We start from the raw sequence: 24,775 nt of genomic DNA on the forward strand, positions 1-24,775 counted from the left end.
AGGGAAAAGAGGGTATGATATGGAAGGCAGGAGGGTGGTGGAAGTGTGAACTTGTTAATAAACCAGGAAACACACGGTGAAGAATGGTAGAAATTGAGAGGGCATAAAATTAAGGGAGTAGGTGAGGAATGGAATGTATACCTAGGTTAGCTGTTCTTACATGTGAATGGGCATTTGTCTGCCTATGTTTTATGGTGGTCAAACAGTGCCAATCCTAATGAATACACTCCACTTCTTAGGGTAAAATGGTGCTTTAGGTCTCTACTGAGCAAAGGCTCTCTTAGATGCTGATACAGCTTTCTCTGCAGGTAAAAAATAACTTACATCACTCACTGTTTATCAAGTATGACAAGTAAATTACAATTATTAAACAATGTTCGTAACATTGAGAAAAAACTCAGCACACTTGAAAATATGACAATTAAGCTTCAATTTCTCCTAAAATATCTAACTCAGAAGCCTTTCAGTGTGTGACTGTATCCTTTGGGAAAACATTTATGATCATCTTTCCTCAAATTGTTTACAATGTCTTTCTTAAAGGTATTTTGTATATTTTTGGGAAGGGTAACAACTCTATCCTAGGGGATTGGACATCTCTGCCCTTCTGCAAGACTAATTTTCTACATGTAGTACATACCTGTGAGTCCTTGATCCACCAACCATAAATTCATTACTCTTATTAATTTACGATTATCCCCAGACCAGTTTCAATGAAAGAGTCCTGGTGTTATCCAGGACCTTTTTCTTATGGCTTATGCAGTTCAAGGCTGCACTGCTTCCAGTAATGGGGAAATGTGGACCCCTTTAGAGTGAAACATTCTTTGATAGGACAGTACTCACAATGAAAAAAGCCTTAACAAAGGTAACTTTTCATTAGCGGTGCAACCTCTTGCAGAAGGAGCCCTGTGACACCAACAGCCTGATTAATATTACTGGAGTCAAGACAGAGAGATAGATAGACAGATATTTCAGGGGTCAAAAGCTTAAATTTTCATTGCAAAATTTCACTTCAGTGAGAGGATGAAACTTCAATCATTCAATATGATCAGAAATGGCTGACAGGTACAGAAAATGGGTAGAGTACTAACTTTTGAAATCAAAATGGGTAGAGTACTAACTTTTGAAATCAAAATGGGTAGAGTAATAACTTTTGAAATCAAAATCATAAATTGTGTGTGCTCACACAAGAGATTTAATCTCACATAGTCAAAATTTAATTATGACCAATGCAGTTGGGATGGTAAGGCACAGGCCCTTGTCACACTTGCTTTACATGCCTAAGGCTTTTGGCTCTGTTCAAAGTAAGATGCTAAGGAACAAAGCTATACAAAGTGACAATAAATGACACTCACACTTTACCACACTGCACTTACATATTTTTGCTTAGGCACTTGAGAAAATGATGCTGCTTTGGTAGAACAAAATGTACACACTTGCATTTCTATGCAGTAAAAATTTTGGTCAATATTTTTATTACCGTCACGTCTTCTCTTCATTATATCTAAAGCTACAATATTCTCATACAATGTAAAATTCACATCAGAATTATTAACATTAAATAAATTCATTATGAATTCCAAATGAAAAAATGTACAAAAGAAGGATGTCAAAAACATGACAATGAAAGTGCTAATACTAGATAAAATGGACACAGAGAAACAAGTCATCTCTTAATGGCCTTTACAAATCTTTGTAAAGGCATAAATAACTATGTGAAAGTACAAGACAAGAAGAATACTCTAAAATGTTTTTATGAGCAAAAATGTATGGGATAACAGACAATGAAAATAAAGTTTCGAGATATATGATAAGTGATAAGTGAATAATGCATAGGTAGGTATAAGCATGAAAATACTGGAAAGAAGTGCTATATGTAACCAAAATAAAGGTAAATAATTGAGAGAAATGTAGTAGGAAAATAACATATGAAAATCACCAAATTCAAATGAGAAAATTAGACTAAGGCCTAATCTTATCTCTTTAGGATTTCAAGATATGTTTTACATCAGCAGTTGATGAAGGAAAAGTGATATTCTACCAATTATCAAATTTCTTATAAACATCAGAGATGAGGAAACAAGCCCTGGATTTCTACTGATATTTTAGAGAACACTGTCATCATCTCTAAAGCAGTCTTTGGAAATTATGTATAATACATAACTCAAAATTAACTTAAATATAATTAAAAGAAAAGTTATGTTGAGAAAATAACATATGAAGATAACTAATTTAGAATGCTGAAATTAGACTATGGCTTAATCTCATCTCTTCAGGTCTTCATGATATGTTTTACTTCAGCATTTGAAGTAAGAACATCAGTACTTCACCAATTCTGCCAAAATTCTAATAAATATCAGTGATTATGAGACAAGCCCTGGGTTTCCCACAATATCTGAGAACAGTGCGTAAGTATTCAGAAAAAATAAGGGGGAGGGGGCTTTTATGCACTCTAAAAATTGAAGGATCCTAAATATCTCAAATTTCTACATCTTATCCCAGCATGATGAGGTAGTCTTCTTTCATGTTCATGCTTCAATGGCAGCTGTTCCATTTGTGGGAGATGGTGATGGTGCAGCATATGGACAACCAAGAAACTGATCTGCAATTCTCCCTGCTTCACGCAAGCCACTTAGGAAGGCCCCGTGGACAGTGGCTGGATAGTTCCTGATGGTGTGCTCACCTCCAAAGAACAACCTGAAAATGTTACCAGCCAAATAAACAATCTATTTAGTGCATTATTCTACACCTTTATAATGAACATGACATGAAAATCTTTAAACCAGGCTCATTATTCATTCACTTCTATCAACCAAGAAAAAATAAGACCAAGGAAAGTAAAAACTCAGGGATATAATTCAGTTCTCTGTAGGTAGCAGGGTACCAAGTGTCCATAACCCAGAGAACCATGGGATACCACCCTCTGCCAGCTTGCACGATTTGGGCTGGAAAAATCAGTTCTGTGAATTCATTCTTACAACAGTATAAGTGATGACACATACAGCATGCTCACGAACATATTCAGCAAAATATGTAGAATTTGAAAATCCACACAGATAATCGTAACACAAGATTAAAAAATGATAAGAGAAAGGAAAATGAGATATCATTACAAAGGACGGTTTAAATATGTTGAACATGTGCAACAAAAGTTTAAGAGGCAATAAACAATTTGAAATGGAGTGAGAGGCATGAGACAAAACTTGTTACAGTGTTCCAACCACTATACAGAGATGTCGTAATTCTAATAGAGGTGAACAGAACAAAAAAAGAGGCAGATCACACAAGACATAAAAGGATGTAGCGAATGAATGGTTCACAGTCACTATTTCCTCTTGAAAACAAAAATAGACTTATACATGAGATATATGAAAAGTAAAATATATTATTGGCCAAAAGCTGGGCGGTCAACACAGGCACAAAACTTGATGGTAACAAGAATATATGCTACTCACTTATTTATTATATAAATACATACAGTAACAGCTAAAGAGTGGATGTATGCAAATGATGCCACTGCGCAATTATTTCTAATACTATCTTGCTTAATACTATCTTGCTAGATGGTCAAAACTTCTATGATAAACAAATTATCCTATGTCTAACAATATTTAAATCTGAACTTTTACTTACCTCAGCAGCAGTCTACACTCAGTTACTGAGAACAAGTGAATATATAGGACAATAGTCAACTTAAATTACCTGGGAGGTGGAGGAGGAGATTCAGGAGAGTTCTGAGGATTCTGAGAGTTCTGATTAGGTTGAGGTGGAGAAATGGGTGTCGCTAAGATGTCATAGTCATTCCCTGATGCTCCAGTAGAAACAAAGGAATAGGATCCTCTTGACCAGGGGTCTGCTCGCCATCTCGTCACAACAGTCTCCTTTGGCTGATAAAAGCAAGGGTCATGAAAAAGCATATCAAGAACAGTTATGAAAATATAATCTACAAGGATCTCTGACTTAATCTCAAAGGTAAAAACAACCCTACGATCTGAGAAGCCTAACCTAAATATGATTCCTGACAGATGAATGGAATAAAAAACTCAAGCCTCCTGACCCAAAGTTAATGCTTCAATAACTCAACCTGGTTTCTGAAAACTCTGTAAATCATACTTTCAGGATATGAGGAGACCTGATACTCTCCTTAAGAGAGCAATGATAAATCCCTCTGATTAAAAAGTGTACAGTTTATTAATGAATGGTATGAAGTTTACTTTCAAGTTTTGAAGCTGAGTACTCTTTGGTATACAGCCTTCCTTCTTATCAGTTCAAGTTATAAGTCTGATAAATTGTGTTCAAATTAATTCATAAATGTTAAATTGTGTTAGCCAAGAACATATCTCCGATGTCAGGCAAATAATATATGCATTACTCCTGAACCGGGACCTATATGCTAAAAGCCTAAATGGAACACACACACACACACACACACACACACACAAAAAAAAAAAAAAAAAAAAAAAAAAATCCAGGCTCTAAAGAGAAGAGGAGGGGGATGGGTGGGGATAGAAATATCATTATACATAAAATAACAAATATGTTCTTATACTGCATAAACCACACTCCAAGTGAATTAGAAACAAATGCCTATCCCTTTTAGTGAAGGATACAACTAAGTATCTATAATGTCTGAGGATCACAAAAATTATACAAAAAACAGTACAACCAGTGTGACAGCCAAAGCAAATGTGACCACTGCTGAATGGAGGTGACTGACCAGAAGTGTACGAACCACTGAATAAGCAGTCAGTGTAGGGTGACAAGCATTTCCCTTACTAGAATGTGAAGGGTTTGAGATGTCTAACTTTTAAGCTCACAGGACACAATGACCTTGGAGAGTAAATTATATCAACTCACCTGAGGTACTGCAGAATTTCCAAATATTCCCTTCAGTACGGCAATGCAGCGTCCTACAATAACATCATCACTAACATTTTCCATTATTGCCGCAGCTTCACCAGCAACTAAGGCCAGAAGTACCGGTGCTCGATATAAATTCCAAAATAGAAATAGCTCACCTGCCAAAAAATATATAAAAATAATAATAATAATCTGTTTCCCATTTTAGAAAGGGTAAGAGAAATGTGTGGAAATAAAAAGAGCGTGGTTGAGAGAGCAGAAGAGGGTGTTTTGAAGTGGTTTGGGCACATGGAGAGGATGAGTGAGGAAAGATTGACCAAGAGGATATATGTGTCAGAGGTGGAGGGAACAAGAAGAGGGAGACCAAATTGGAGGTGGAAAGATGGAGTGAAAAAGATTTTGTGTGATCGGGGCCTGAACATGCAGGAGGGTGAAAGGAGGGCAAGGAATAGAGTGAATTGGAGCGATGTGGTATACCGGGGTTGACGTGCTGTCAGTGGATTGAAGCAAGGCATGTGAAGCGTCTGGGGTAAACCATGGAAAGCTGTGTAGGTATGTATATTTGCGTGTGTGGACGTATGTATATATATATATGTGTATGGGGGGGGGGGGCATTTCTTTCGTCTGTTTCCTTGCGCTACCTCGCAAACGTGGGAGACAGCGACAAAGTATAATAATAATAATAATAATTTTTTTTATTTTAAACTATTCGCCATTTTCGCATTGCGAGTGGTGCGTTAAGAAAAGAGACTGGGCCTTTGAGGGAATACCCTCACCTGGCCCAATTCTCTGTTCCTTCTTTTGGAAAATTAAAAAAAAATGAGAGGGGAGGATTTCCAGCCCCCCGCTCCCTCCCCTTTTAGTCGCCTTCTACGACACGCAGGGAATACGTGGGAAGTATTCTTTCTCCCCTAGCCCCAGGGAAAATAATAATAATAATAATGATAATAATAACGTGCTGGAAATGAGATGTTTGAGGAAAACATGTGGCGTGAGGTGGTTTGATCGAGTAAGTAAAGAAAGGGTAAGAGAGATGTGTGGTAATAATAAATATAATGGTAATAATGATAAGTCCGTGAGCAGCTATAATCTCTATGTAGATCCTCTCAAACATATATAAGTCTTCTGATGTTTGGTCAACCAAATTGGTAATGATATATATATATTCATTCTAATGTCTAAAAATAGAGTGATTTTCTCACCTCTACTGGCTGTGGTGGAACCAACATGGCCAAATAAGTTAGCATTTGGATCCCAGAATACCCGATCAAAGCAGAGAACAACCTGGAAATATTTCAAAAGGCATAGTAACATTTAGTTCAGGATGAATTGTGAAAAGTTTAATTCAAAGTTTGTTATAATATCACACAATGCACTTATTAGCCAGATGTTTTGTGAATATGCAGGTTATCATCAAAAATATTTATATGCAAAATAATTAGATGCAAAATGACCCATTAGCTATATGAATGTATGCAATACTGTTCTAGAAAAATAAAAATAAAAAAATCAACAGACATAGGCTTAACCAAGCAAAAGTAAATCTTTAATATGTAAATACCAAGATAGACACACATTCTTTTTCATACTTATTTGCCATTTCCTGCATTAGCAAGGCAGCACTGAACAGATGAAAAATGCCCTCATTCATTCACACCTACTCTCTAGCTATCACAAACAATGTACTTAAACAACAGCCCACTATCCAAAACCCCGCCAAACAGACCCTCTTACGGATTCCCGGAATGCTTCATATACTGCAGTTCAAGCCATAAACAACAAGTTGCTCCCTATATAACATATCGACCTGACTCCCTCTGCCCATGCAGACCCTATACAGAAGTCCTTGCAGAATGACAGGGCTACAAGCCTGGAGATCTGTCAGCCTAGCAGAATGCTGCTACATGATTAATTGAAACCCATGTTACGAGGTAGGTTAGGTTCCCAAGTTCAAATTTCCCAAACCTATTTCTCATGTATGGACTATACCCAAAATATCTGAGCTTACCATCAATATACCACACCCTATTATGAAGTATATCAGAGTCTCCAATTCAATGACTGCTGCCATTTCATTGGGAAATCACACAATATCTTATGATGATGAGAATGCTGGTGATGAAAGACCGAGGGAGGTGTGATGGAGTAGGATGAGGTGGAGTGAATGATTTATCATCCCTTCCAAAGGATATTTATCCATTTCAGTACACTAGAAGCTATTCGTGTCTGCTGATGTATATGACCATTATGTTGCATTTTTTGATGTTTTAAAGTCAGGTAGATCTCCCTTACATTAACATTATGAAAACTTAATGTTCCTTATGAGGTAACCATCAGTGGCTGGAATATAATGAGACTAATATCATTTTACTCTGATGTAAGGCATTATAACTGAGAAACCTTACAATATATGTAAATCAGTCATCAATAATGAAAACTATGAAAATTAATTAATTTTCTTCAAATCTGTCACTACAGTGAAAACTTGTTTTATGAATTTATACCCTGTTTCTCACACGTTGCTCTTGCAAAACGTTGCTTTGTGAACTGTCATTCTATGGGGAAACATTGTATATGTATTTCTTAATACACTTTACAGTATAAGGACATTATAAAAGATGGATATTACAGTGTTCAATGAATGAACAAATTTCAATCAGGAAAAATAGCATTCTCAAATAAAAAATAAAAAGGTAATCATCAATATGTATACACAGACAGCTTAGGCATTATAATTTCCACTCACCTTATTCAAATTACCAAAGCCAAGTCTGTTAATGGCATCAACTTTCCACTGTGGTAAAGGTGGGTTGAAAGTGACCGAGTGTGGAGCACTCTGACTGGCACACACTGACTGTTTCAGAACACCAAGGGGTAATGTACACAAAACTGCATCGGCTGAAAGAAGACCAGTTTTGAAGCAAAATATCTTTTCTTAGGATTAAGAGGATGACCTGAATGTACAATAGCTTCTGTATCTCTCCTTCACATGATATGGAACCATTCTGTTCAACAACAAACAAATAATAAATGTACAATGACTAAAGAATCATTTGAAAAACAATATATAGTTGCTGCCTTTACTAACTACAAATGCTTCACTGGAAATCTCAGATCAAGGAGTTTTGCTACAAACTCATTAAAGATTTCTGTTATATAAGAGACATCTCCCAAAACTGAAGATATATTTCTACAAACATTCACTTTACCCATTAATACTTTCCTAAGAATTAAATTGTCAACAAGTGAAACTGACATCATATTTGAACCTTTGATCATGGTCCTGTGACTTCATAATGTACAGAGAACATGTATGAAGTCAGTGTGCCATTTACAAGCCAAACAAATATATGACTTCATAGGGTACAGAGACAATGTATGGAATTAGTGTGCCACTAACAAGCCTAAAAATGTACATTCTATGGACAATCGTAAGTGACTCTTACTGCTTCATTCATGTTTTCAAGTTTCATGCAAACCACTTCCCAAAACTAAATAAATATAACCTTAAGTTTGAGATATTTTTCCATGCTTGCAAGTAAAACTAAATTTTAACATATTCTTGAGTGAACTTCCCCAAGGAATTCATGTAAACCTTTAAGAATTCACAAAATGTTGTGTGACTTACCCCAGAATTCTGAGTGAACAAGGCATGAAACAGAAATGTCATGACCATCTTGGATAAAAGGAAAAATACAGTAGAAAATATGAAAAAAAAAAGAGTAAATGACAAATTTGTGCTCCTAAGGTGCTTCTTGACATGACTTTCTGAAAATTTAATAGGAACAGGGAAAGAATGAAAAAATCATAGTTTCATAGGTTGAGGAGGGAAGGAGGTAACATAATGATCAATCCTTTGAGGCTGGTTTCCACACAGAACTATGGGAAGCAATACTAATCATTTATGTGCCACTGGCTTAGAGGCTGGAACAAAAGCAGATGGCTTTAGAGGACAGTGGCCAAACAATGTTGTGTGGATGTATAAGCCACTATAATGTTTTCCTTTTCACTCACTCTCTCTTTCATTATCTATCATGGATGTATAAGCCACTATAATGTTTTCCTTTTCACTCACTCTCTCTTTCATTATCTATCACTTTTTTCTCTCTTTATTTTCCATGTAATGTACAGTCCTGAACAAAATATGAACAAGAATTTCAAGCTTTCTCAACTTACAATTAGGCTCAGACGAAAAGACAGAACTGCAGCAGTAGAGATGCACAGCACAGAAGATTATTGGGTGTCGTCAGTGTTATCATAAATAGAGATACTGTGTTGATGCTAATAAGTACTAACTTGCTTTAACTGTCATTTCTAACCATAAAGATGAAAGAATTTCACATTCAATTGATGAGACTTATGTCAAAGCTAATACAATAAAAAGAAAAGCAAGAGTAAAACTCAACTCACCCTTCAGAGTGGTCGGGTTGGAATGGTTACGAGCATTGGAAACTGTAACCTCAGCCCCAGAGTTTGAATAAGTTATTTTACGGACAGCAGTGTTGAGACGAATATCTAAGCCCTCACTTAAGCCTACTGGTACACAGGAATATCCATTTCGAACTGAAATCATTCAAATAAGTTAGTTCTGAAAACTACACACCATAGACAGACAACAAATATCTACAATCAAAATTTCCTTAAAAAAAAAATACATAAAAGCTACCTTTGTTCTTATCTGAAACTATGGAAACACTTGTCATTTGCAATACTAATTACAACAGCCCACTTATCATCATCAATAATTTTAAACTAAAACAGATTTCTTCCTTAAACTCTTACCAGGTACATTTTCATATGCATCCATACCTGTAAGATGACTGCCTGAGAATTCAAAATCATCATCTTGATCCCAGTGTTTAAGAGAGAGATTACTGAGTGGGGTTGCATTAGCAAATTCCAGATTTGCAAAGTGCCAGTCGAGTATTTGTCTATCCCTAGAGGAGAGATAAACATCACTGGGAGAGGATGCCTCCAGCTCCTGTAGCTTATCTTCTATCTCACGTTGCTGCTCAACTAACTGATCCCATTCCTAGAAATTGACAAAAACAAGATAATATACCATACCATATTTTGACCATGCTGAATTATTTAAATCAAATTCATTTCCACTTCTAAAAAAAATCATAAGTATTTGTAACTACCTTACAAGCATTTTGAAGTTCACGTAGCTTGACACGGTAAACAAATTCATTGGTAATATTCCGTGAGTTTCTCTTTTCGCTTAACTGGCCATGTTCCTTGTGCAACAAACCAATTTTGTCATGAAGAGTGAGTAACTGTTGAGAAATAAACATTTATTAATATCACATAAATTTTCCTACCCTCAAGGCACGATATTACAAACAGAATGGCCATCCTAAAAACTGAATTGCACATCACTTTCACAACTTTACATTTCAACAAATAAGCATCATCAATTCAAAGTTTTGCAGAAAAATCTAACATCCACCAAGATTTTCCATCAAACTGTCCTGTGTGTCATTAACACAATAAGTATGCATTAAACTAGTCTGAGCCCATACAAAGCAGGGAAAATGTGTAGTTTCTCCATGAGCTTCAAGGAGACAAAATCTAACTTTCACTGGAAATCTGCTTGCACAAGCTGATTCTTACTAAAGAAAAAAGAGGATCCTATAAACTTATCAGAGAGCAAAACACAGGCTGACGTCTCCAAACAACTAAAGTGAGGGAAGGCTCAAGTCTTAGTACATCAGCTAAAGTACACTTGTGGTGAAGACTATCAAAAACCAAAGTATTTAAGGCATAGGTTTCTGCAACTAAGAGCACCATTCGTGAGCTTTATGGGGACATAAAGCCAATTCTTGATAGGTCTCCTTCATGACTCAAGTGATCACCAACATATCATTTGCCTAAAAGCCTGCCAAATCTGTAATAATCATTGATATGGACTTAGAAAAAAAAAGTCCTTTAATTAGCAATGAAATACCATTCTCTAAGACAGGAGGGACAACCATGCCACTAAGAACAACCAACTTATCTTTACAGTCTCTAAAACCACTAACCTACCAGAAGCAATAAATGATCACGAGCTGAAAACTGGACCAGAAATTCGGAAACACCATCCAGGATATGTATTCATTCCCCTCTAGCTACAAGATGATTGCTTCTGTTTTAACTTTTTCTCTCTCTCGTAACAGATGCGCCCTCAAACCTGAGAGGGGCACATAGAAACCAACCAGGTGCTTTTGGCTGAAAGGAACAAGTTGAGTGCAAGCCCAAATTTTCTTATCTATCTTGCCTAACTAGACATAAAAAGGAAAGTAGGCCTTCTCTCTGAAATAACTTGCAGTTAAGAAGAAGAGGTACATATCAAGAAGTCAAAAATCTGGACAGCAAAACAGATTTAAGCATACAAAATATCCTAGCTAATGGTAGGTACTGTATTAATAAAAAAATTTCAATCCCACGGGGAAAGATAACTCACTAGCTCATCTGCAAGATGGGTTCTGAGAGACAAGGGATCCAGCTCAGAAATGAGGAACATCTGAAAATGACTTTCTGAGAAGGAAGTCAAAAACAATGGAAGACATCTTTCAGTACCTGCAAAAATCAAATCTAGGAGGTAACCAAATCATAAGCTAATGAAGATGAAAGTCTAACACCTCCGATGTTCAACACCCAAACAACAACAAAAAAAGTCCCTACCACACCATGATATTGGTTGCTAGCAAAGCCTTCACCTATAATTCCTAAAGAGAGTGAGGAACTTGCAAATTATGTCTTAAAGATTACCAAGTAGCCTCTATGTACCGCATATGATCTATCACAATAAGAAAAGCAACTGAACACTAGAAGCTTCACTGAATACCCACAACACAAGTAGCAGCCTGCCAGCAATCCAGCAAGACAACTGAAGGAAAACAAGGAATGCTAGTCACAGTCATTGTTGGAAGTGACATCATTGGTCTGGGAAGTTGGGCCTTGTGGCAAACATCCTCTTGTTCCACTCTTGTTTGTGGTACTCAGTGGGAAAAGAAGGAATTCTCATGAATTCCCCAACATTGCAGGAATCTAGATGGAACCTAACCATTGTAGAACAATAGTCTATAATGTCTGTGGAGCTCCCATATGTGAGATAGAAAACATAATATTTCATGAAAAATGAAATTATCTATATGTCTGACAACCATCCCCTTTGGGATTTCCCCCTATGAAACAAGACTCAAAAATATCATTACCTTGTTCAAGACAGTCTTGAGCTTTTCTTGTAGTTTTACGACAGGTCTTCCAATGAGTTACTTGCTTTTCCTTTACGTTCTTCTCCTGAAGACTGAAAATAAAAATATAAAATAAAAAATACACTCGAAAATATCAGACAAGGATTTGGAAAATACAGTAATAGAGTAATGCTCTATGCTACTTACAAGACTAGGATCATAACTCCATGCTGAAATGATAAAGTCCTGGTGCCAAACATGCAGAGTTAGTCCTTGTACTTTATTGGTGCCTTCTCATCTAGGACAACACAACTCTACCTTGGTGAAACCTGACATACAGTGATGTCAGCTACAAGTTAGAAGTGATATGCAAAAAAAAAAAAAAAAAAAAAAAAAAAAAAAAATTAAAGAAATTTCACTTACATTTGGTGCGATTAAATATAGTAATAACCTAAACTAAATCCTTGCTAAGGTTACATTCCTGGAAAAGGCAGTGTTGGGCAAAACTGCATAGTCATAAACTGGAATGAGTAGTTTGAACCAATAATGAACACATTCCATATAAGGAGGCAGACTGGGGTGCTTTGGAATAAAAGAGTCAAGGCTGGTGGATTAGTGAAAGAGGAATAGGTGATGAAGGCCTTACATAAGATGAAGAGTGGTAAAGCAGCTGGAGTGATGGGAATGCGGTTGAATTCTTTAAAAAGGGGGTGACTAGCAATTAGGACATTCAATGTATGTACAGTTCATAGCAAGATGTCTGAAGATTGGCAGTATTTTAATTACAGCAGTAGAAGTGCTCAACTTGCACTCAAAAAGGTTTTTGAGCATCTGAAAAGGAGGATGAATACTCAGGCAAGAGTATGATAATGAGCACTTGAAAATTTTACACAAAATGGAACCTAAGTGTGAGTATGAGTTTGAGAACTACAATCTAAACAAGCACAAGCAGAATAAGTCTCTGAAGAATCACCTTTTGAGTGGTATGGTCTATGAACTCTGTACAAGAATCTGCTGGGTCTTTTTTTCTCTCTCTTTCAATTCATCCCCACAAGAAAAAATTAGTCCAGTAAAGCTTGAACACAAAGATGCTTAACTAACAGTTCACATTCAAATGAGAAACCAGCATTATAACTTACTTAATGACCCACTCAAGACCCTCCCCAAGACTTATGGGTCGATTATCTACATAATTGAAGTCAAGCTGGTGAGATAAGAAGCTCGTCGCTTCTAGTAGGCGGTTAAATTCTCTTTCAACCATCTCATCCTTGTCTTTCATCACCTATGTCCAACAGAGGAAAAAAAAAGTATGAAAATATATATATACAAATAGATAAATTTCCTAAGTCATTAAAATACTGATAACAGATGAAGATATCCAGCATCATGTTAAATCCTTTATCCTGGCCACAGATATAAACAAGAAACATATGAAATGGGAGCAACACTACAGTATTCAACAAACTATTAAAAAATTACTCTGATATACAATTAGTTATTTGTTGCATAGAGTAACTCTCAAATTCTATATACAGAAGAAAAGCACACAAATACTCATATAAAACTACACAGCAAATTAGAAAACTGTTTTGATAGGTTAATATTTGTGCCATGGAAAAATATATTATCATAAGGTTTACATCTCCTTTTCCAAACCCAATCAGATGAATTCAAAATTGAAATAATTCTATCTATATTGCTGTCTTTAACTTCATTACCATTCATATGAGGGAAATACAGTGCAGACTGCTTCAAATCTGTTTAGGTGTTACTGAACTCTTCGTGGATGTGGCTACCATGCGAATGTAAAGTTGCCTTCATGAGGTTGTATCATTGTCAGTGGATGAGAGCAATACAGTCTCATTAAGGAACTTCTCACTCCAAAAGAGTCCATCCTTTCCCTGCTACTGATTGTAATTTACCCTTCAAGCTGCAGGGGATCCATGAAAGGAGTCCTGGGGTTGTATGATAATGATAAAAATCCTTTGTGTATACATCAGAATCATGAAATGAATGGTCTTACGTGAAAATTGCACGATGCTATACACAACTCTCTCTGTTAACATCCTTATCAAAGGTAGTTCAGTCACTTGCAGCACCACCAATTGGTGGTGCACAGTTAACTTATACTGACTGTTACAAAGATAGAAAGATAGATAGACCTGAGGACTGGGTTAAAGCTATTATTGTTCCTTTATTCAGAGGAAAAGGGGCTTAGGATGTAAGTACTAATCAAACGGGAGTAAGTCTGCAATGTATACCAGGAAAAGTATGCAAGTATGAGGATGATTTTAGATAGACCTATTGAGATATAAATCAAAGTGAGAGAAATTTCATGAAGAAAATCAACTTACTACAATTAAATTTACATGGTACTATAACTTACAGTGTTTCCATTGGACTCATAGAGTGGGCATTTTTGCTTAATTCGTACCAGCTCCATATTAATTTGTTTTGACAGTACATTAATAGGATTCCCTCCTAGCCCTGTCACCACCATGGCCCCTAAATCGGCTATGTACGGTCCCTTCCGAAAAGTTGCAATCCTACCGCCAACACGGTCCTGAAATCATAAATAAATATATGAATACACAATATAAATGAGAAGCAGATCATGTGATTACCCAGCTCTTAATCCAGGAACCTTTTCAACTTTGCCTAAATTCAATTATTCACAGAACTATGTTGGTCATTCATTCCAAAAACTTTGTTCATATTCAAAGAGTAAAAGTTCTGATACAAACCCTGGATTCCAAAACAATAACTTCAAATCCAAATGAATTCAGCTGTTGAGCTGCAGCCAAACCAGCAATACCAGCACCAATGACAATAATGCTCCCATATTTCTTCTGAGGAAGGGGCTGTAACAATATCATTGAGTTAATTATGAATAATTAATTCTATACTCACATATTGTTTCTGACACCTACACATTACATAAATCACCTTTCATCATTAACCAAAGTCCTGTAACAGTTAAAACTATGGATCTGAGTAAACACTGAAAGTTATCCTGCAGGGTAAATAAAACAAGTACCTTCAACTATCAATCCACTCATGATCCAAAAGCTGATTGGGGAAGAGCAGTGTGGTTTCAGAAGTGGTAGAGGATGTGTGGATCAGGTGTTTGCTTTGAAGAATGTATGTGAGAAATACTTAGAAAAGCAAATGGATTTGTATGTAGCATTTATGGATCTGGAGAAGGCATATGATAGAGTTGATAGAGATGCTCTGTGGAAGGTATTAAGAATATATGGTGTGGGAGGAAAGTTGTTAGAAGCAGTGAAAAGTTTTTATCGAGGATGTAAGGCATGTGTACGTGTAGGAAGAGAGGAAAGTGATTGGTTCTCACTGAATGTAGGTTTGCGGCAGGGGTGTGTGATGTCTCCATGGTTGTTTAATTTGTTTATGGATGGGGTTGTTAGGGAGGTAAATGCAAGAGTTTTGGAAAGAGGGGCAAGTATGAAGTCTGTTGGGGATGAGAGAGCTTGGGAAGTGAGTCAGTTGTTGTTCGCTGATGATACAGCGCTGGTGGCTGATTCATGTGAGAAACTGCAGAAGCTGGTGACTGAGTTTGGTAAAGTGTGTGGAAGAAGAAAGTTAAGAGTAAATGTGAATAAGAGCAAGGTTATTAGGTACAGTAGGGTTGAGGGTCAAGTCAATTGGGAGGTGAGTTTGAATGGAGAAAAACTGGAGGAAGTGAAGTGTTTTAGATATCTGGGAGTGGATCTGGCAGCGGATGGAACCATGGAAGCGGAAGTGGATCATAGGGTGGGGGAGGGGGCGAAAATTTTGGGGGCCTTGAAGAATGTGTGGAAGTCGAGAACATTATCTCGGAAAGCAAAAATGGGTATGTTTGAAGGAATAGTGGTTCCAACAATGTTGTATGGTTGCGAGGCGTGGGCTATGGATAGAGTTGTGCGCAGGAGGATGGATGTGCTGGAAATGAGATGTTTGAGGACAATGTGTGGTGTGAGGTGGTTTGATCGAGTGAGTAACGTAAGGGTAAGAGAGATGTGTGGAAATAAAAAGAGCGTGGTTGAGAGAGCAGAAGAGGGTGTTTTGAAGTGGTTTGGGCAAATGGAGAGAATGAGTGAGGAAAGATTGACCAAGAGGATATATGTGTCGGAGGTGGAGGGAACGAGGAGAAGAGGGAGACCAAATTGGAGGTGGAAAGATGGAGTGAAAAAGATTTTGTGTGATCGGGGCCTGAACATGCAGGAGGGTGAAAGGAGGGCAAGGAATAGAGTGAATTGGAGCGATGTGGTATACCGGGGTTGACGTGCTGTCAGTGGATTGAATCAAGGCATGTGAAGCGTCTGGGGTAAACCATGGAAAGCTGTGTAGGTATGTATATTTGCGTGTGTGGACGTATGTATATACATGTGTATGGGGGGGGTTGGGCCATTTCTTTCGTTTGTTTCCTTGCGCTACCTCGCAAACGCGGGAGACAGCGACAAAGTATAATAATAATAATAATAATTAATATTCATGAATGTTACAATACAATTCATGTTGTTTCAATTATCATAATACAACCCTAAGACCCCTTTTATAGAGTTTTATCTATGTACAAACGCAAGAGTATTGGAGAGAGGGGTGCGTATGCAGTCTGTATGGGATAAGAGGGTGTGTAAAGTGAGTCAGTTGTTGTTTGATGATGATGCAGTGTTTGATGATGATATGAAGTATTTTAGACACCTGAGAGTGGACATGGCTTGCAAATGGAACCATGGAATGGCTTCCTAAATGGAACCACGGAAGTGGCTGCATGTCACTGGGTGGGTGAGGGGGTAATCATTCTGGGAGCGCTGAAGAACATGTGGAAAGGAAGATCATTTTCTGGGAGGGCAAAAACAGATATGTTTGAAGGTATAGTAGTCCAAAGAATATTATATGGATGCAAGGCTATGGATAAAGCTGTGTGGAGGAGGGTGGCTGTGCTGGAAATGGAATGCTTGAGGACAATATAAGGTGTGAGGTGGTTTATCTAGTAAGTAATGAAAGGGTAAGAGAGAGCTGTGGCAATAAAAAGTGTGGTTGCGAGAGCTGAACATGGTGTGGCACCACCGGCCTTTCAATGGTTTCCTCCTGCAGCTTCAAACGCCCTGGTTCAATCCACTGATAGCATATCACCCCTTGTATACAACACTGATCCCATTCACTATGACCCATGCACGCTGTTTCTTGCATTAGCAAGGTAACACCAAGAAATGATGAAGAAATGGCCTCAATTGCTCACATCCACTCTTTAGCTGTAATGCACAATGCATGGAAACCATAACCCTCTATCCACAACCAGACCCCAGAGACCTTTCGGTGGTTTTCACTAATTGCTTCATATGCCCTGGTTCAGCACACAGAGAGCACTTATGAATAACCATAAACTCTGTATTCATACATGTGAACGTGAAAGACTATTATTCCAAAGAAAATAAAAATAAACAGTGTTGAATAGTAATCGTATGAGATTCAAGCATTCTGATTTGTCAGTGACGATGAAAAATGCACATAGTGCATTAGATTTGAGTGTAATGTCAAAACTACTACTTTAACATAAGGAATTACATTATCTCCTTGCATGATATGGGGACTATTATCAATATTATACCACCAGATGTTTTATAAAGGGATTTCCTTACCTTAACTCTTTTAAAAATGCCAAAATTTATGTACCCATGGCGTTCCAAGTAGGCATGTATGCGAGCACAAAGAACTCCCTCTGAATTAAATGGTGGCTCCAGGTCTGCAATCACTCCTTCATACGTTAGCTCTTGAAGGGGAGACTCTAGCCACATCTGGAGCTGGGATGAGAGGCAACCATTTTAACAAATAAGCTTTTTACCTGCTGATTATAAAAAATACATTATAAACCTTCAGCAGCAGTCAGAAACATTTCAAGTAATAAGGCCTTAAGCACAGTATCATTAGCATATACAACTATGATTCATAGCACATCTCATTAACTGCTAAATAATGGTCATTCCCTAAGATTCAAGGTTAGCAGTTGCTAATTAGCTGAACTTGGTCCAGGACTACTGGCCATGCTAATTCACAGTGGCACTGTGTTAAACCTGAACAACATTTCCTTTCCTACATGAGTACAAGGTACAAGAAAAAACATGGCTGCTGTTGCTGCTAATTCAAAATTATGCTGTGAGGCAGTATGAGATGGCACAGTACTATCAAATACATAGTTTTAATTCTAAAAGAGATTTCATGTAAAATAGAAGGCAGAGGTTACCTTAAAAACTTACAATTCTATTCCTGATGTGAAGAAACAATCGGTGAGTTGGTGGAGGACTCTTCACAATATCGGAGAAAAGTGATCCTTCAAGTGTGGTTAACTTGTCTGATGGTATACGACTCTGGAAGGCTGCACCCTCCAATCCCACTGAAATAAATGTACTTTTGTAGAGCCTGATGTTTCAATTGTAATGAGTCTTCAAGTTAGCATTAGGCAAGATCTCTTATAAAGTCATGCCCCAGTAACATTTGTTACTTCAGAGGATGACAGTAGCACCCACTCAAAAAAAATCAATATATACAAACCTATATCAATATATATACATATTGTACTTAATCGCCGTCTCCTGCATCAGTGAGGTAGCACAAGGAAATAGACGAGGAAAGGCCCAACCCACCGACATACACACATATATATACATAAACGCCCATATACATTTCAACGTATACATACATATACATACAAAGACAAACATATATACATATTCATACTTGGTGCCTTCATCCATTCGCATCACCACCCCGCCATACATGAAATAGCATCCCTCTCCTCTGTAAATAGCACACATATATCTAAGTATTTCTCACACATTCTTAAGAGCAAACACCTGATTCCCACATCCTCAACCAATCCTAAAACCACATTGTTTCAACCGAGTCTGATGCTCTGCGCATGCCATTGTCCTGACAATCACCATCTGACCATACAGCTTACCTGGTAAACTCAAACTAATGCCTCTGAAATTAAAACACTCACCATTGTCCCTCTTGCCTTTATGTAATGGCTCTATACATGCATTCTAACAATTTTCAGGCACTTCACCACAATCTCTACATACACATAAAATCCCAACTAGCCATTCAACAAGACAGAACCCTATCTCGTAAGAATTTCAACTGCAGTACCATCCATTCCAGCTGCTCTGCCACATTTCATCTTGTGCAAGGCTTTCACCACATCTATGTGCACAATGACTCTCTCACTTTCCACACTTCCCCAACCCAAACATCCTATACACCAAAAAGCCTTCAATATACTCACTACTCTTCACCTCACTTCTCACTTCACCACTTCTCCATTTGCCCCTTCACCGATGTCCCTATTTGTTCTTGTTTTTCTCACATTATTAACCTCCTTTCCAAACCTCTTTTTCTTCCTGAAGTTTGCTGACACTCACTCACCCCAACTCTCATTTGCCCTTTTTTTCCAACCCCTGCCCTTTCCTCTTGACTTCCTGCTACTTTCTCTCGTACATTTAATCACCAGCACGTCTTCCCCGTAAGTACCACCCATATCTCTCTTTCCTCTTACACATGCAACTTTACTTCATCATCCCACCACTCACCACCCCTTCTCACCTTCCCATATTCTGCATGCCATATGCCTCTCTTACACACATGCCAGGGATGTTCCCCTAAATACTTCCCATTTCTCACCCATTGCCCTAGAGTGTCACCTACCCTCACCTTCTGACACACTACTCTCAATCTCTCCTGGTATTATTATCATTATTATTATTATCATTTGTTTATGGATGGGGTTGTTAGGGAGGTGAATGCAAGAGTTTTGGAAAGAGGGGCAAGTATGAAGTCTGTTGTGGATGAGAGAGCTTGGGAAGTGAGTCAGTTGTTGTTCGCTGATGATACAGCGCTGGTGGCTGATTCATGTGAGAAACTGCAGAAGCTGGTGACTGAGTTTGGTAAAGTGTGTGAAAAAAGAAAGTTAAGAGTAAATGTGAATAAGAGCAAGGTTATTAGGTACAGTAGGGTTGAGGGTCAAGTCAATTGGGAGGTAAGTTTGAATGGAGAAAAACTGGAGGAAGTAAAGTGTTTTAGATTTCTGGGAGTGGATCTGGCAGTGGATGGAACCATGGAAGCGGAAGTGGATCATAGGATGGGGGAGGGGGCGAAAGTTCTGGGAGCCTTGAAGAATGTGTGGAAGTCGAGAACATTATCTCGGAAAGCAAAAATGGGTATATTTGAAGGAATAGTGGTTCCAACAATGTTGTATGGTTGCGAGGCGTGGGCTATGGATAGAGTTGTGAGCAGGAGGGTGGATGTGCTGGAAATGAGATGTTTGAGGACAATGTGTGGTGTGAGGTGGTTTGATCGAGTAAGTAACGTAAGGGTAAGAGAGATGTGTGGAAATAAAAAGAGCGTGGTTGAGAGAGCAGAAGAGGGTGTTTTGAAATGGTTTGGGCACATGGAGAGAATGAGTGAGGAAAGATTGACCAAGAGGATATATGTGTCGGAGGTGGAGGGAACGAGGAGAAGTGGGAGACCAAATTGGAGGTGGAAAGATGGAGTGAAAAAGATTTTGTGTGATCGGGGCCTGAACATGCAGGAGGGTGAAAGGAGGGCAAGGAATAGAGTAAATTGGATCGATGTGGTATACCGGGGTTGACGTGCTGTCAGTGGATTGAATCAGGGCATGTGTAGCGTCTGGGGTAAACCATGGAAAGCTGTGTAGGTATGTATATATGCGTGTGTGGACGTGTATGTATATACATGTGTATGGGGGTGGGTTGGGCCATTTCTTTTGTCTGTTTCCTTGCGCTACCTCACAAACACGGGAGACAGCGGCAAAAAAAAAAAAAAAAAAAAAAAAAAAAAAAAATATTATCATTATAATCATTATCTTTACATACCCCAAGATAAGGACCTTCTCTAGGGGGTTCCTGCAGCGAGACATTATTCAAATGGTTGTAATCCAATGATATAACCTAACCAAAGTTCCTTTCCACTCACAGCACACCCACAAGCAGATAGAGTCCAGCAACATGTCTCCATGTACTTAGTTTTCCTATTTGATTGCCATTTCCTCTGTTAGCATGATACTTAAAAATATTCCTACCTGTCGGGTCATCCTGCTCAACTTCTGCCGTTTCTTCATCCTTATCAGAGTTCTCTGGTTTCACTTCTTCTTTCACCTCTGTTATCGCTTCTTCCTCTTCAACTTCCACCTGTTGTGTCGAAGGAAGTATTCAATATGTTTGTATCAAGGATGTCACATGCAATGCCCTACCAATATCACAATAAAATAGTCATAATCAAATCAAATGATATAAAATAACAAAATTCAGGCACAGGTAACCCTTAGCATTCACAGAAGTTATGTTCCCTGGTAATCTTCAAATAGGAAAACAAAGAAGAGTAAATAACCAATGCAATGGGAAATTGAAGATTACGGGTAAGGTATCAATGAATAATATTCGTCTTTTCTTCTGGGTAAGGCAGCAGTATTTTGTTAATTATTAACTGGTCTTCCATCAAATGGCACTAATTTCGCCAAAAGGAATGGTCTCAACAGTTTGCAAGCCATGAAAGATTACTTAACTGACAATTGGGTTGGTTATACGATACATTAAAGTCTCGATGTATGGAATGTTGTGCTGGCTGACAACATGCATCCATCTGGCACGTTGTTGAAATTTAATAAACTACATATTCAGTTTATAATTCCATTTAAAAACTGAATAAAGCCCATAAAAACCTTAACAAAGAGCCAGATGGTTGCTTGCTGTCAGCTGCCTGTAGGACCAGTGATCTGCAAGGGGCTTCAAGCAGAGCGTACAACCCCAAGCAAATGACCTTACTTTGGGGTTGCCATTGGTGTCCCTTATGGTTAGTGCTCTCAAGGATAGATTTAATAAATAATGATACTAATTGATTCCTCGCACTCGCTACAGATGATATTAAGTCCTTTCTTCTACTCCTTACATTTTTCCTCTGCTATCAAACCCTGCCCACTTTGTGGGGACTTCCCCTTCAAGGAGTAGGAGCGACAGGTTAAAAATAATAACAATAAAATCTACAAAATCAACCCATCTATCTACTAGTTGTGACCATTTACCATAAGTTATCCTAAATAACAACATGAAATACACTGCTCTAAATCATACCCCATAACCCTTATATTATCTACAAACTTACGCATTTCATAAAATTAATATAATTATGAAAGTTAGTTATCAAGTGTAGGTAAATTGGTAACTTATGTAGTTTTCTTCATGACGTCACCAGGTCATGCGCCGGAGCCACTCTTGACGACTGACCGAGTATGACCCAATATGCAAATAAATTCCACCGTAGATACCAAATTACAATATTCATTATTAATGTGGTTATCATAATACATCTAAGGTAAAGAATAACAATTAAAGCAGGACAAAAAACCATAAAAATTACATAAATATAAGGAAAATAGGATTTTACGAATTATTCAAATTGCTAAAAAAAAATGCATATTAATGAGAGGGAATCATTTGGACCAAAGAAATCTTTAAGCCAGCTTGTGTAAGGCACAACTATGGGGTTCAAGAAGGAGATGAAAAATAATTAAAACATTTATGATATCTAAGGCTTGACGCGAGCACGATACTGAGGTGTCCCATATGCTGAGCGACCTCCTCTAGCATCACAGACACCATAAAGCAGTAATAAGAACAATAAAACATCAGTAACAGTAATTAATCTATCTAAAGATATTAATAAATAATCATATATGGCCGATATATGGCACTAGAGAGCGGGAGACAGACGCCAAGCATCAGCGCCCCCCTCATCTTTCCTCCACGCTTACCTTCCCCCTTTTCTTCTTCCCCTTCCTGATGTCATCTTCCTCCGTGGCGTCCGCTGGTCTCTTCAGGTTTGCGATGTCCTTATTCTCCATGAACGACCCGAGAATCTACGGCAGAATGACCTACCCTCCCTGCCGCCGAGGTGAAGAGGCGCTGATGCTTGACCATCAACAACAGCAGCAGCGGCGGCACAAGGGCGACATCGTACACAAACCTTCACTGTTGTTATACTTCCATACATGAAACTAAAAATAATTACTACAAAAATCAAGATAATTATAACAAAACATTTATCATCACCTAACATACATTAGTATAAATCTATTAAATAATTTTTGGCATTGATGGTAGTTTTTTTTAAAATCTATGGGTGAAATGGAGAATGTAGACAACTATCGTATGTTATGGGTTATATAGAGAGATGCCAACGATATTTTTGTCACATTTTAAATTCGTTTATCTGTTTTAAAAGACATTTCTATATCATACTCTTGTTTTAATGTTTCATCTATTTCATAATACCTCACCCTTTATTGGACTAGATAAACCAGCCTATTGAAAGACTGCATATGAAATGGCTCATTGTAAACATATTCTCTCGCAAAAAAAAAAAAAGTAAAAAAAAAGTGTACCTCTAATATAGACCCGCCATATACAAAAACAGTACGAGACATTGGTGTACAGTACAGCGTAGGAAGTGTACAACAGAAATTGCTATGGCGCATTCCATTTTCCAGCTATTTCAAGCCTTGTCATAAATATGTCTTCAAATTTCTCACTTTTACCTTCAGAAACTCTGGCCATTTTAGTCATGTCATAGAACGACATCATATTGCCAACATGACCTCATTCGACCCAGTGAACTAGGGTCAAACCAGCGAATGGACGGGACACTGACCTGACCCTCATGTGGTGCTGTTGATTGGTCAAACAATCGTTAACCTCCCCCAACTCGTTTGCTGAGCCCATAACTATAACCTTAACTATCAACTTACAGCAAATTGTCAATAATTAGAAGCTTTTTAAAACCATTTTCTTAATCAAACAATCGAGAAACCTGGCATAAGGTTAATTAACAAGGCAAACTACTACTTCAAAGGTCAAACTGCTGGTTACGACCCCTTGCTTCCCCGCTCGAGGTCATAACAGAGGTCAAGGTCAAAGGTCAATGCTCCCTTGACCTCATCAGCAGGAAGAAGTTATATGAACATATAATGATAATGAACATAATATGGAGATAAGGTCAATTAATTAACATAATGCGATAATGAACATATGTGAAGATAAGGTCAATTAATCAACATAATGATAATGAACATATGTGAATATAAGGTCAATTAATTAACATAAAGATAAAGGGAAAATGAACATTAAATATAAAAATGAACGAAAATGGTGAAATTCCAAGTCTATTGGGCTTGTTGAATATGATAATGACGTAATGGTAACAATAACTGGGATATAATGAATAATATTTGCAATTACATTTAATCACTGAGTAAAGTGATTTATTTAATGTTCAAGGCTCTAGTTATGGCCAAAATATGCAAATTTCATGAAAATGATGAATTGTATATTGCTACATTTTACTATTATGATTCGGTCAAATCAACAAAATATGAAATTAAACTGATTTATCAAAAACATGTTTTCAGTGTCGACAATAACGCCACAAAAATATTACCGTGCAAATCACCTTACATTCAAGTCTTAGGAAGATTTTCAAGAAAACATTAGTGTCCCTACACAGAGCTTCGTTTTCTTGTGTGCAACCCTTTGACCTCCACAGAAAATGGCTTCCGATTGGTACAACATAAAGGATAACTACAGAGATGGGAGGAACCAACCCGCGATATTATATATATATATATATATATATATATATATATATATATATATATATATTTATAT

General features: G+C 37.6%; 1 protein-coding gene across 1 annotated transcript; it reads right to left on the reverse strand.

The window, feature by feature from the left end:
* Window positions 1-1,455: 1,455 nt before the first annotated feature.
* On the reverse strand, window positions 1,456-23,056 carry LOC139761154 (lysine-specific histone demethylase 1A-like). The gene is given in 17 exon segments (XM_071685116.1): window positions 1,456-2,694; window positions 3,700-3,884; window positions 4,855-5,015; window positions 6,060-6,141; window positions 7,604-7,755; window positions 9,268-9,420; window positions 9,667-9,889; window positions 10,002-10,136; window positions 12,060-12,101; window positions 12,103-12,151; window positions 13,178-13,320; window positions 14,425-14,601; window positions 14,783-14,899; window positions 17,681-17,842; window positions 18,296-18,432; window positions 21,139-21,247; window positions 22,867-23,056. Coding segments are annotated over 17 exon segments (2,286 nt in total). The 5' UTR covers window positions 22,957-23,056; the 3' UTR covers window positions 1,456-2,525.
* Between the last annotated feature and the right edge of the window lie 1,719 nt (window positions 23,057-24,775).

Source organism: Panulirus ornatus, chromosome 39, assembly GCF_036320965.1.
Source record: "Panulirus ornatus isolate Po-2019 chromosome 39, ASM3632096v1, whole genome shotgun sequence".
Taxonomy (NCBI): domain Eukaryota; kingdom Metazoa; phylum Arthropoda; class Malacostraca; order Decapoda; family Palinuridae; genus Panulirus; species Panulirus ornatus.